Source organism: Sapajus apella, unplaced genomic scaffold, assembly GCF_009761245.1.
Source record: "Sapajus apella isolate SASKATOON/1434 unplaced genomic scaffold, GSC_monkey_1.0 scaffold37, whole genome shotgun sequence".
Lineage (NCBI taxonomy): Eukaryota > Metazoa > Chordata > Mammalia > Primates > Cebidae > Sapajus > Sapajus apella.
In genome coordinates this window covers 7,871,535-7,884,366 of record NW_022436977.1, presented here as the reverse complement: position 1 = coordinate 7,884,366, position 12,832 = coordinate 7,871,535, and the positions used below count along the sequence as shown (strand labels likewise).

General features: G+C 42.2%; 1 protein-coding gene across 3 annotated transcripts in view; it reads left to right on the top strand.

Annotated features, from left to right (window-relative positions):
* Positions 1–12,832, top strand: part of MYZAP (myocardial zonula adherens protein) — a 93,613-nt gene that overhangs the window by 19,568 nt on the left and 61,213 nt on the right. For all 3 annotated transcript variants that reach the window (XM_032297329.1, XM_032297330.1, XM_032297331.1), the window contains 2 exons: positions 5,488–5,643; positions 8,735–8,827. In XM_032297329.1, coding sequence (XP_032153220.1) covers positions 5,488–5,643; positions 8,735–8,827 — 249 coding nt within the window. The remainder of the gene's footprint in view (positions 1–5,487; positions 5,644–8,734; positions 8,828–12,832) is intronic.

Genomic DNA, 12,832 nt, shown 5'->3' with positions numbered 1-12,832 from the left:
CAGGTTGGCTGCTGCCCTCTGGCTGGAGAAAAGAGGCCTGAAGTAAGAGGTTTTGGACATATCTTGGCTTCTAGTCTGCAAGTCACACAAGTCACATTATGGCCCTTCTCAATCGTATTGGCAGCCAGGATGTGTGCCCAGCTGCCCTTCCTGGCTGGTGGGGCAGTGAACTGGCTGTGGCAGTCTGCTATTGTCAGTTCTGACGTATGTTGAGAAAATCCAAGGGATTTTCTTTTTTTTGCACAGGTTAATCCTCAGTGTCAAATACTCTAAATATTCCATCTTTCTTTTTCCCTTCAAAATGTATTTTTGGAACCTTTATTTATGCTGGGTACCAGAGATAGAGCAGTGGAAAAGGCAGATGTAGTCCTGCCTTTGTGGAGCTTGTTGCATGGTAGGATCCTATATTCTTATCTAAGATTTGGACAGTATCATTGGCCTTGTTAATCTAGACTTTCCGATGGCCAGTAAATCCCTTAGGACGGGAATTTAGGCTAAGTTTTCTGAAGTTTCTCTTTCTTTCTTTCTAAGAAGGAGATGTCAGATGTATCTATAGGGAGGTCAGCCATAGTATGGACCTGTAGGTAGATTTGTGAGTATTCACAGCGAACAGCTTAATCCAGAGATTCTCTGTATGTATTGGGAGTATGGAATGTCCTTTCAGTCAATTTTCGTTCTTTGTAATAACTTTCTTTTTATTCTGCACATTTATTAGGCCTTTTATGTTCAAGCGGACTTTGTCTAGTATTGTTTCATACCCAGGAGGCTTTTAATAGATTTAGAGTGTATTTTTTAAAACTCTATTTTTAATCCCAAGTAGCATTAGAAGGAGGCTTTTAATTTTTTAATTTAAATTTATTTTAATTTAATTTTCTTGAGACAGGGTCTTGCTCCGTTGCCCAGGTTGAAGTGTGGTGATGTGATCACAGCTCACTGCAGCCTCAACCTCCTCGGCTCAAGCGATCCTCCTACCTTAGCCTCCCAAGTAGCTGGGACTACAGGCACACACCACCACATCCAGCTAATTTTTGCATTTTTTGCAGGCAGAGTTTCACCATGTTGCCCAGGCTGGTCTCAAACTCTTGGGGTCAAGCGATCTGCTTGCCTTGGCCTCCCAAAGTGCTAGGATTATAAGCATGAGCCAGTGTGCCTGGCCATGCGGAGGCTTTAAAAAACTTAATTTTGGAGAGTTTCAAACATACAGAATGAGACTGGATCATGTAATGTGTCATTGGCCCTTTCACCAGCACTAGCAACCTGAATACATGGCCAGTCCTGCCTCATCTGCATCCACCGTGTATAAGGAAATAAATACACATCATCAGTATCTCAGCATGTTTCTCTAAAAGAGACTGTTTCTTAATATCATCATGATGCTCTTCTGCCTAAAAATTAATATTTATCTTATTGGGAGGTATTTTAAAGGATACAGGAGGAAAGAAATTTAGCCACAAACATCTTGCTTAACATGTCAACTTTTTTCTTTTTTTCCTGTGTTCAGGTTTTGACCGAAAGCATACTGACATTCAGTAAAAATGATAGCCACCTCTGCTCCTAAGCTTTTCTGGGTATACATGTTGTGATTGGGGTAAACATCGACTCTCTGTTCCTCCATCTAAGAGGAATAATAGGTGTTCCCTTCATTTGGACCATATTTGTGTACCCTGAGTAATTTCCAGACCTCTCCCAGCTTCTAAAGTTCCCAATTCATTCAGCAAATATTTATTGAGAGACTCACTGATGTCAGTCACCATTAGAACTGGGAGTTATGGTGGAAAAGAAGACAAGCTAGGCCCCGGACTTGTTGGAATTCATAGTTGTTAGGGAAGTGGGCCTTCCCCACACAAAGACGCTGACATATGCTAACGGTCGCTGGGCTGCAGCTGTGGCGAGTGTTGTGGGGAAGGGCTGGGAGAGTGGACCAAGAAGACCTCAGGGGTCTGAAGGGTCAGGGAACGTGTTCTTGACTCCTGAGGAAGCAACATTTCAGCCCAGCAGTGCAGACTGAGGGAACAGCACGTGTGACTACCTTGAAACAAGGAGGTTGGTCCCTAAAGGAACAGAAGGATGGCAGTGACGCAGGTGTGGGGTTGGGGATGGGCTGGGGAAGTAGAAGGAGCCCCACATCCTGGGCCTGCCTCTTCCAAATGGCCCTGGGACCTGAGGGCAGGCCCTTGGCTTCCCTACAGCTGGAGACCCTGGGATGCCACATGGAGATATGAGTTCTACATCCTCTCCTGACTGTAGCCTTGTAGTTAAGGAAAGAACTCCAATTTGGAAAGATGTAAGCAGGTACTTGCAGGCTATCACCCTGGAAGAAGAGAAGTCATACTATTTACGCAGTAGGGTCATTTTGAGGATTAAAGAAAATATTATATATCACATAATCAAATCGCCTGACACCAAATCTCTTCCCCTCCTCTTGCTTCATTAACTTTCTTCTTCACTTTTTCTGTCAGGGCCCAGTAGCTCCTCAGCTGCCGCAGGAGTCCTCTCCCCTGGAGTGGCTGGTGCTGATGGCCCTGCTCCCCCAAGAGTAGAGTCTGGGGTCGTGCCTCTCCCATGGGCCTTTTATTTAGACCCTGACATTTACACAAGTGATCAGTTCAAAAATAATGCTTTTCTCTTTTTGCCAAAAAATTTCAAAGTCTACAAAAGGACACAAAGGAAAAAGTAAAATCTCATTTTCCTGAGGAAACTGTCGTTAGAGATCTGGATTCCATCTTTCTAGATGTTTTCCACAGACAAACACACAGCCTGAAAACAAAAAATGAACATGTGAGATTTATGGTTATTCACTTAATGTATCTTGATCTGTTTTCTTGTGTAGAGCTTTGAGACCCAGGCCCCTCAGCCATAGACCTCATTCTTCCTGGCATTGCTTGTGTTTTCCTCACTCCATGGCTGCCCCATCTCCCTCCCTGGGCCAGGGGCAGAATCCACTGTGTCCGGCCACCTGAGTTTTCCTGCAAGCCAGTCCACCTCTGAAAGGCTTTGCTTTGCAGAAAGGCATTTCACCAAAGCCTTATGTTGTTGTCGGCTCGTTTTTTAGGAAGTGGGTGGAGTCCGTGACTGAAAGATTTTGCTTTTGTTTCCTGGTATGTGGGGAGTTTCATTAGAGCTTTTCCTCTTCCGGGTCATATGTCCAGTAAACTGGGGATAACTTAATGCCCGTTCATGACTCGACTGCGCACTGTTTAACTGCTCAGTTGCCCAAACTTAAGCACATTTCAGGGTAGCATCAGTGCCTTTGGGCCCAGCTGTAAGGGACTCAGGGGAAGCATTTGCTAGAAGCAAATACAAACAATCACAGCCCCTTGCATCCCATCTCTTCCCTAATGTGTGAGGAAGGGTGAGAAGCAATGGATGTTGTGTTTTCTTACTTTTTAAAAAGCTTGCATTGAAACAAAACAAAACAAAACAAAAACAAGCAATACAGAAAGGGATAAAGGAAAAAGCAAAAGTCACACTGATCCCCAGCGCCTCTACCCCACACATGGTTCCCCTCTTAGTAACCTGTAAGATTAATCATCATCATGTACCTTTCTAGACGTTCCTTTGATTTTGCAAACTTTGAATGAATAGGATCACAAAAGTACTTACCGTTCTGCCACAATGAACGATTTTCAAATGCAAATAAAAGTTTTATGTGTTAAAAAATATTTTGTGGGCTGGGCACTATGGCTCACTCCTGTAATCCCAGCACCTCGGAAGGCCAAGGCAGGCAAGTCACCTAAGGTCAGGAATTCAAGACCAGTCTGACCAACATGGTGAAACACCGTCTCTACCAAAAATTAAAAAAATTAGCTAGGCGTGGTGGCAGGTATCTGTAATCTCAGCTACTTTGGAGGCTGAGGCAGGAGAATCACTTGAACCTGGGAGGCGGAGGTTGCAGTGAGCCGAGATTGTGCCACTGCACTCCCGCCTGGGTGACAAGAGCGACACTCTACCTCAAAAAAAAAAATTATATATATATATGTGTGTGTGTGTGTGTGTTTATATATATATATATAATATATTGGGCTGGCATATATTACAAGCATGGCATGGTGGCTCATGCTTGTAATCCCAGCACTTTGGGAGGCTAAGGCAAGCAGATCACTTGAGGTCAGGAATTCGAGACTAACCTGGCCAAGATGGTGAAACCTCATCTCTACTAAAAATACAAAAATTAGCTGGGTGCAGGGGTAGACACTTGCAATTCCAGTTGCTAGGAAGACTGAGGCAGGAGAATCACTTGAACCGGGGAGGTAGAGGTTGCAATGAGCCAATGTCCAGTACACTCCACTCCACTCCAACCTGGATGACAGAGTAAGACTTTGTCTCAAAAAAATTTGTGTGTGTGTGTGTGTGAATACATCAAAGGCAGTTGAAAAATGAGCAGGAGAGCAGAGTTACCCTTTATAGAATTTGAGTTTCTGTGTCTTGAGGTTGTCGAGGTACCAGCGTCAGCCCCATGGAAAATTGGGAGAAGGCCAGTTTGTCTGAAGTCTTAGTCCTTGACCTTGGCTTTTTTCCTTGCTTCTGTCCCTTCCATGTTGTGGAGGCTCCTACTCTGTCCCCCTACCTCTAAATAGAGCCTGCAATATGGGGAGGGACTTAATGAAAGACAGAACCACAGAGCCAGGCTTGATGTAGATGTGTGTCCATAAAAAAGTTGCCTAACCTCTCTGAACTTATTTTCTTAGCTTTAAACTGGAGAGGACAGAAAGGACAATTGCTATGTCACAGAGTGGTTGTAGCTTAGGTGCTTAACAAATCAAGTTCCCCCTTTCCTGCTTGCTAAACCTTCGTTCTATAAAAGTGTGGTAAGACATGTTACTCTTTCTCAAGCGGATTTGCATTTCAACAATGACCAAAGCTTTAACTGAAGGATTTAAGAACCAGCCAACAGGACAGGGAGCATCCTTTTGGGCTGAAGTCACGCCACCTCTGCCTGGCTTTTCAGAAATATTTTATGAATGGTCACAACAGGTTGTTACTAACGCCACCCCCTTTTCTCAGAACTTGGCTGTGGGACTAGCCCTGCCCTCAGAGGACAGTTTAGCTGCCAGATGACCACCAATCTCAACCTTGTGCATTTTAGGCCATATATGTAGGGATGAGGTCGAAGTCGTACGGAGAAGCTGGACTAAGAGGAAAGACGGCATTACTAAGAGCATGAAGTTTCAAAACCTTGTTCTTGTTACCAGAAACAAAACAAGTCCATCTGGTATCTTTGTGGGAATTATTGCTAGGTGAGTAGACCGGTCCTTATAGACATTAGCAAAAGGTGCTCTTTCTCCAGGGTAAATGCAGCTCAAGCCTATGACAAATGCAACTTAGTGAACAGAGACCAGGTGGGGAGTCTGCTCCCTCCATCTTCACTGCCAGGCAACAAATGCTGGACACAACTTGCATCATCATACACATGGGCCCGTTATTACAACTGTTCGCGTGAGGCCTAAAGAGTCATTATTCTTTTTCTCTTTTCCTACCTTCTTGTAGCATCTTGATCTGAGCAATGGAGAACCTACCAGGAAACTTCCTCAGGGTGTTGTTTATGGTGTGGTGCGAAGATCAGATCAAAATCAGCAGAAAGAAATGGTGGTGTATGGGTGGTCCACCAGTCAGCTGAAAGAAGAGATGAACTACATCAAAGATGTGAGCCATTTAAGAGTTTTTGCCCCTCATCTGTATTCGTTTTGTAGCATGTAAAAGGATGGAGTTGGAAGCATTGAATTGAATGTATTAAGGCATTTTGAAAGAATTCTTAGCGTTATCACTTTGACTGGAAATGTTTCTGTGCATCTTCATGGTACTGTTGAAGTCCAGATGTAAATCTGTAAGGAAGGAAGGGTTGAAATTCTGCTGGCTGGATGTTACTAGGTAAGTGTACTCGGGAGAGCAGATGACTTCTTTCCAGGTAGGATTTGGAGGCTCTTGTGTGGTCTTTATTACACTTACTAGTCCCAAATCCATCCCTGGCAAGGGGAATAGGAAGACTGTGGCTGGTTCAGATCAGTCAGTTGGGTTGAAACAAATGCTAGGAAGTCAACCATAATAGACGCTGTCCAACCAAGCCAATCAGTGCCATTTCCTTGTATTTAATAGTTTATTTCCTATCTTTTAAATTACATGTTCTTTTGAGAAAATTTGGAGAAGACAAAAATATATAAAGAAGAAAATAAAATCACTCATAACCTCGCCATTCAACGAGAGCAATTGTTAACATTTTGGAGTATTTTCTTCTTCTTCTGTCTCTCTTTTTGTCTCTCCATTTCTTTTTGTTCCATCCTGCGTTTCCCCAGATTGACTGATTCCACTGTTGCCCAAACCACCCAGATTATGTGGAAGAGGAAATGAGCTGCTCTGACATTGATGGGCTCACAGGACAGACCAGTGGCTTCGAAAATGCTTGTCAGAAGCCGAGGCAGCGTGGGGCCAGGGAGTCACCCAGGCCTGTCAGCTCGCAGACCTTGCTTCACTCTCCAGCTCTGTCTCTGACCCAGCAAGTCACTTTTGTCCTGTGCTGGCTTCAGTTCTCATGTTAAGATTATGGGGGGCTGGGCTTTGATACATAAGGTTAAAACCACAGCTCTGTGAGCCCTGTTTTCTTTTGTGGATTTTCAGATAAGGTGCAAACTCGTGATGTCTTAGCTTTTGTGTGAGTTTTTAAAAGGAACATTTCTTGTTGAATCTAAAAAAGAATAAATGCTTAGCAGAAGATATGAGGAAAAGCTAGAAAAACTAACACACATATACATAATGTATATGACAGCAACCAACCTCAAACTCCTGGATCTCACCTTTCAAACATGATTATTAAAATTTATTTTATTACATAATTTTGAGACAGGGTCTCATTCTGTCATCCAAGCTGGAGCACAGTGGCCCAGTCACAGCTCACTGCAGCCTCTACCTCCGCAGCCTCATGTCATCCTCCTGCCTTAGCCTCCCAAGTAACTGGGACTGCAGGTGTGTGCCAGTACCTGCAGATAATTTTTTGTAGAGACGGGGCTTTGCCATGATGCCCAGGCTGGTCTTGAACTCCTGGACTCAAGTGAACCTCCCATCTCAGCTTCCCAAAGTGCTGCTATTACAGGTGTGAGCCACCGTGCCCAGCCTCCAAACATACTTTTTAACCATTTAGAATATTCAATTGCTGAATTTCCTGTTCAGAATAGTTCAGACATTCTAAGTTTCTTGTGTTTTTTTTTCTCAAGGAAATACATAGACCTTCCTCATTTAAATACTCCAGAGGTATGGCTCCTCCCTTAGTAACCTTCTAAACAGAGTGCAGAGTTCCAAATTGCCTAACACAAGGACAGGAGGAGATGTTGGCTAATCCTGAGCCCTGGATGAGATGTGGCAAAGTCACATGACTTGGAGTTACCACCCTCCACTGTGATGTGCAACTTCAGGAGGGACCTGAAATTAGTTTCCCTCCCTGCTGTAGTAGCTGCAGTTCCATCCCCGGCCTGGTCATTGCAGTGTTTGCCTTTGGGAGGGACATGCAGCTCTAGATTCCACCCACTCACCACTGGGAGCAGCACAAGAGCCAGCTCAGGGCCACACGTGAAAGCCATTCTGCCTGCCTAGAATGAAAAGTTGTACTTTTAACCTCATTTCCCCCAAATGTTTGAGGTTAATGGCAAGAAAGTAGACTCTATTTTTAGAATTCATATGGGGAAGTCTTGGGGTCTTGATTCTCCCTTCCCCCAAATCTCCACCAATATCCAGTAACCCCTAATAAACATGCTATCTAATTTAAAACAGTGTGCTTCAAAATTAAGACTTCCAATACTATGTCCTAAACTCGTAAATTCTAACCAAACTGCTGCCTTTAGGCCCTTCGTAAAGCTGAAATTCTAGAGTGTGCTGGAGAAAACTCCCTTGAGACTTCCTGTCCTACGGTATTTGAGGATTCCTGGGTACTTTGCCCATCCTAGGGACGCCAGAAGAAGGGAGGAGACAGGGACTGTTTGTTAGGTTTTTTGTTGTGTTTTTAGAGTTTTTAAGGTCCTGTTATTCCTCTGCAAGTAGTACTATAGAGAAACTTTAACAGCTTTTGTGTAAACGAGTGCTTTGCGGAATCACTTGAACTTGTGTTGCATCTACTGCCTTGTGTACTATTGGTGATTACTTAGGAACTGACTTTCAAATTTATGGGCTCTCCAGGGTTCATATTTTACTTCCTTCGATTCTAGACCTTTAATTGCTCTTTGGCAGTCAGGGCAGATAGAGGGAAAAGCAGAGGTTGGTTTTTGGTTTTTTGGTCTTTTTAGCCATGAGTCTGTTAAAACACATTCTACTTGTTAAAATATGTGACGGGAAAAGGGCAAAACCTTGCCCAAATGTAATTTGAGGGTGATAGGTAGATTTCAACACCATTTTCTCTTCACTGTTTATTGGCTAGTTAATATTTATTATTATGATTATGTGTAATTGTTATATATGTAATTATATGTGATTAATATATTAACTCATATTTTATTATATTCTATATTAATATACGCCTATTTTATTATATACAAAATATATACACAATAAAATTATATATAAATTATTTGGATAATTCCTAACTAGTTTTTAACTACTTGTTGGGGGTGACCTTCTCCCTTAATTTCCTGTCTTGTTCTTAAGGTTATTTTTATGTAGCGTCCTTCTTTCTTTAGCATTTCTTAAAAGTTTTGGAAATCTTATATGACAATGTCATAGCTTGATCTCTAACTAGAATATCTGTGGGCTGCAGGTAAGAGCCACTTTGGAAAAAGTGAGGAAGCGAATGTATGGAGACTACGATGAGATGAGACAGAAGATTCGGCAGCTCACCCAGGAACTATCCGTAAGTCATTATCTCAGCTGCTTGGAGATAGGGAGGCATGGCAGAGCTCAGAGTGGTCTCTCAGTGGCTAGTGGCTGAAGAGAGTATACAGTGTTCTTTATGAACAAAATCATATTTAAATAAACTGAGGCGATTTTATTACAGAATGAGATGTATTACCTAAAGGGAAGTTTCTGTGGCAAGATAGCCTCTTCTTTATATTCAAAGCGTTCCCACCAAAGTCAGGAACAAAACAAGGATGTCGGCTATCAGCATTATTATTTAACACTGTTCTTGACATACTAGCCAAACAAGAGAAATAAGCATATTGGTTTAAAAATGGGATAGGTAGATATAAAACTATCACTGTTTACAAACCATATGATTGTATATCTGGAAAGCCCGAGTGAACGTGAGCTTAGAAAGAAAACCTACTGCAAACAAACAAAAGATTTGTTCTTTGTAGCAGGGTTTAAGATTATATATGCACACATACATAAACATACACAGGATATAAAATTAATATATACAAATAGGTTTCAATATACAAAAACCTCTAAAATATTATCAACTGAAAAATACTAGCTACCTAGGAGTCAACTATAGTAAGTGAAAAGAAATAGCATGTGCTTAGAAAGGAAGATTCGGCATCATAAGATCCAAGTGACTGTACCAATTTAATATGACCCAATAAAAAAAACCTATAGATTTTGTTTTTTATAAGTGGAGTAGGTGATTCTAAGGTTTATATAGAAAATAAATAAAAAGAGTTGGGAAAATAATGGGAAAAGAGCAGTGAGAGGGACTAGCCTTATTAAATGTTAAAAGAAAGTGAAAAAGCCTCAGAGATTAACGCAGTCTAGTAATGGCACATAAATAGGCAAACATCAATAAAAAATAGTCCAGAAATGTACCCCAATACGTGACAAATGTAGCATCTCACATAAAGTACGGAAAATGGACTAGTCAGTATGTGCTGTTGGGAAAACTCATGTGCTGTTGGAAATCTTACACCTGGATAAATTCCAAATGGATCAAACATTTAAATGCGAAAAACAAAACCCAAAAGTGCCAGAAGAAAATGTGCGAATTTGTTTATACCTGTGGGGTAAGGGAATGCCTTTGCTTATTACGACATAAAATCCCAAAACCATGAAAGGAAAGGCTGATAACTTTGAAAACTTTAAAATGAGAAACTCCTGCTGCTAACAATGTCAAAGTCAAATGCGGGAAAAATCATTTGTCCTTCATATCATAGATAAGAGGCTCATTTTCTGAATATTGAAAGATCCCCTATGAATCAAGAAGAAAAAGGCCACAACTCATAAAAACAAGCAAAAGATTTCTAACAGGCTGTAATGTATACTAAAGGAAAGACTGGGAGCTCTTATGTGTGTGCCAGGATGCTCTGCCTCACCTCATAGTAAGAGAAATGCAGGTTAAAACTACCCTGCGGGCTGGGTGTGGTGGCTCCTGCCTGTAATCCCAGGACTTTGGGAGGCCGAGGCGGGTAGATCACGAGGTCAAGAGATCGAGACTATCTTGGTCAACATGGTGAAACCCTGTCTCTACTAAAAAATACAAAAAATCAGCTGGGCACGGTGGCGCGTGCCTGTAATCCCAGCTACTCAGGAGGCTGAGGCAGGAGAATTGCCTGAACCCAGGAGGCGGAGCTTGCGGTGAGCCGAGATCGCGCCATTGCACTCCAGCCTGGATAACAAGAGCGAAACTCGTCTCAAAGAAAAAAAAAAAAAAACCTACCCCATGATATAATTTTTATCTATTAGACCCGCCAAAGTACAAGAGTGGTGCAGGACATTGTTCACAGGCCTGTGGGCAAACAAGGGGGTTGCTGATGAAAATAAAATTTGGTATTACTCTTAGAGAGAGCAATTTGGCATTATCTGTCAAAATTACAGATGCTTAGATCCTTTGACCCAACCCGTCTATTCCTAGCATTTATTCTACAGACAGACTCTCACATATGAGGAATGACATATGGATGGACTTATTTATTGCAGCATTGTTTGTAATAGTAAAGTGATTAGAAACCTAAATGTCCATCATGAAGGGGAAAGCGGCCAGGTGCAGTGGCTTACACTTGTAATCCCAGCACTTTGGGAAGCCGAGGCAGGTGGATCATTTGAGGTCAGGAGTTCAAGACCAGCCTGGCCAGCATGGTGAAACCCTGTCTCTACTAAAAATACAAAAATTGGCCGAGTGTGATAGCACAGGCCTGTAATCCCAGCTACTCAGGAGGCTGAGGCAGGAGCATTGCTTGAGCCTGGGAGGCGGAGGTTGCAGTGATCCAAGATGGTGCCACTGCACTCCAGTCTAGGTGACAGAGTGAGAGCCTGTCTCAAAAAGAGAAAAGGAAAGTAAACTAAATTTTGTATTTCTACAATAGAATACATGCATTTGTAAAAGAAAAAAAAAAAAAGCAAGTAAGTCCTTGAAGGGGAGACCCAGAAAGATGTAGATGGTGAAAAAAAACCAAGATGCAGGAAAATACGTAGGAAAATTTTGCTGCCGTTTGTATAAAACAGGAAGAGAAAATAAACACATCAGGGTTGTTGTGTGTATGTGCACAAAAAATTACTAGAAGGTTAGTCCAGAGGATAATTAACAACTGTTTCTAATAGGGAGGCAGGGATGGGCAGGGTGGTAATTGAGCAGCATGGTAATATTTTATAAAAGTATAAAAGTAACTTTATACTTTTTAAATGTTTGCACCATGTGAGTGTATTACATACTCAAAACTTGAAGAAAAATAACTTTCCTCTAGTTTAGTCAAGCTAATGCTTGAGGACATTTTAAAAATTTATTAATAATCCCAAAGATAAAAACCCCTCTCTGTATGACACAGCTTCCATAAGAGTTAATATCTGCAGGAAAGAAGGGCAGTTCCAACAGACAGACAGACAGGCATTGGAGTTCAGTTTATGGCAGAGCTGTGAGATTAACTGCTTAAGCAACACACTACCTTGATTACAGGAGTGGGGCTATGCCAATGTATCTACCTAGCCTATTCCTTGATTACAGGGGTAGGGCTATATAAACATATCTACCCAGCCCATTCCCACTGGCATGTCAGTGTGTGAAATTCTCACCTGCTTATGGAAAGTTATTCTGCCATGACTGTCAGACACTAATAACTGTTGTCAAAGCCAAAGAATTGGATTTGCAATAGATGCATAAACAAGACTCTGCTCCTCGCCTTCCATCACCATCTCCTACACACCCTCATTTTCTCATGCTAGAACCGTCCCAGAAACCCTGCCTACAAGTCTCCTCCTTCTCCAAGTCATCCTACGTACTGCAGCCAGATTAAGATCGCTAAATTACTGCTATTGAGACACAGTGATGAACACAAAGCTGCCACATACTCCTGCGCCTGGCCTGCTTTAATTCGTTCTCCACTCCCCAGAGCGTGCCTCTTGCTCTGCGGCTCCCAGAGGCCACCTGGGGAGCCTTCCTGGGGACTTCTATCTCCAATCCTACCTGTATCTAGCCTCTTGCCAATATCTAGGTCAAGACTGGCCTCTGATGAAACTTTCTTAGACATGTTAAACACACACACCCAACAAAGACAGCAGCAAGAACAACAGCGACAAAACAACACTTGAGAATTGAGTGAGCCCTAAGTATATTCTCTGTATGGTGAGTGCAAAGAGCAAGGTGGCTGCAGAAGTGATTTCAACTGAGTTCTAGTTCTAGGCATGCCACTTCTGAGCTGTTTGACTCCGAGCAAATCACATAACGTCTCTGATGGTTTTTTCCTCGTAAAGCACAACGTTCTGACTCTGCACATTGTTGCTGAGAGGACTAAGCCAGGGTTTGTGAGTAAACACTATCCAAAGGAAGACAATTCCTGCCTTCCATTCTCTCGGTCACGCAGATGTTGACTCTTAAAATTAAAACTTTACTTTAGATATTGAAGTAGAAACGGCTTCTAACAAAAGAAAGTTCCAGCCTAACTGAAGATTGTCGAGAGCGTGTAGGGATTGATTTTGTGTGTCTGTCTCC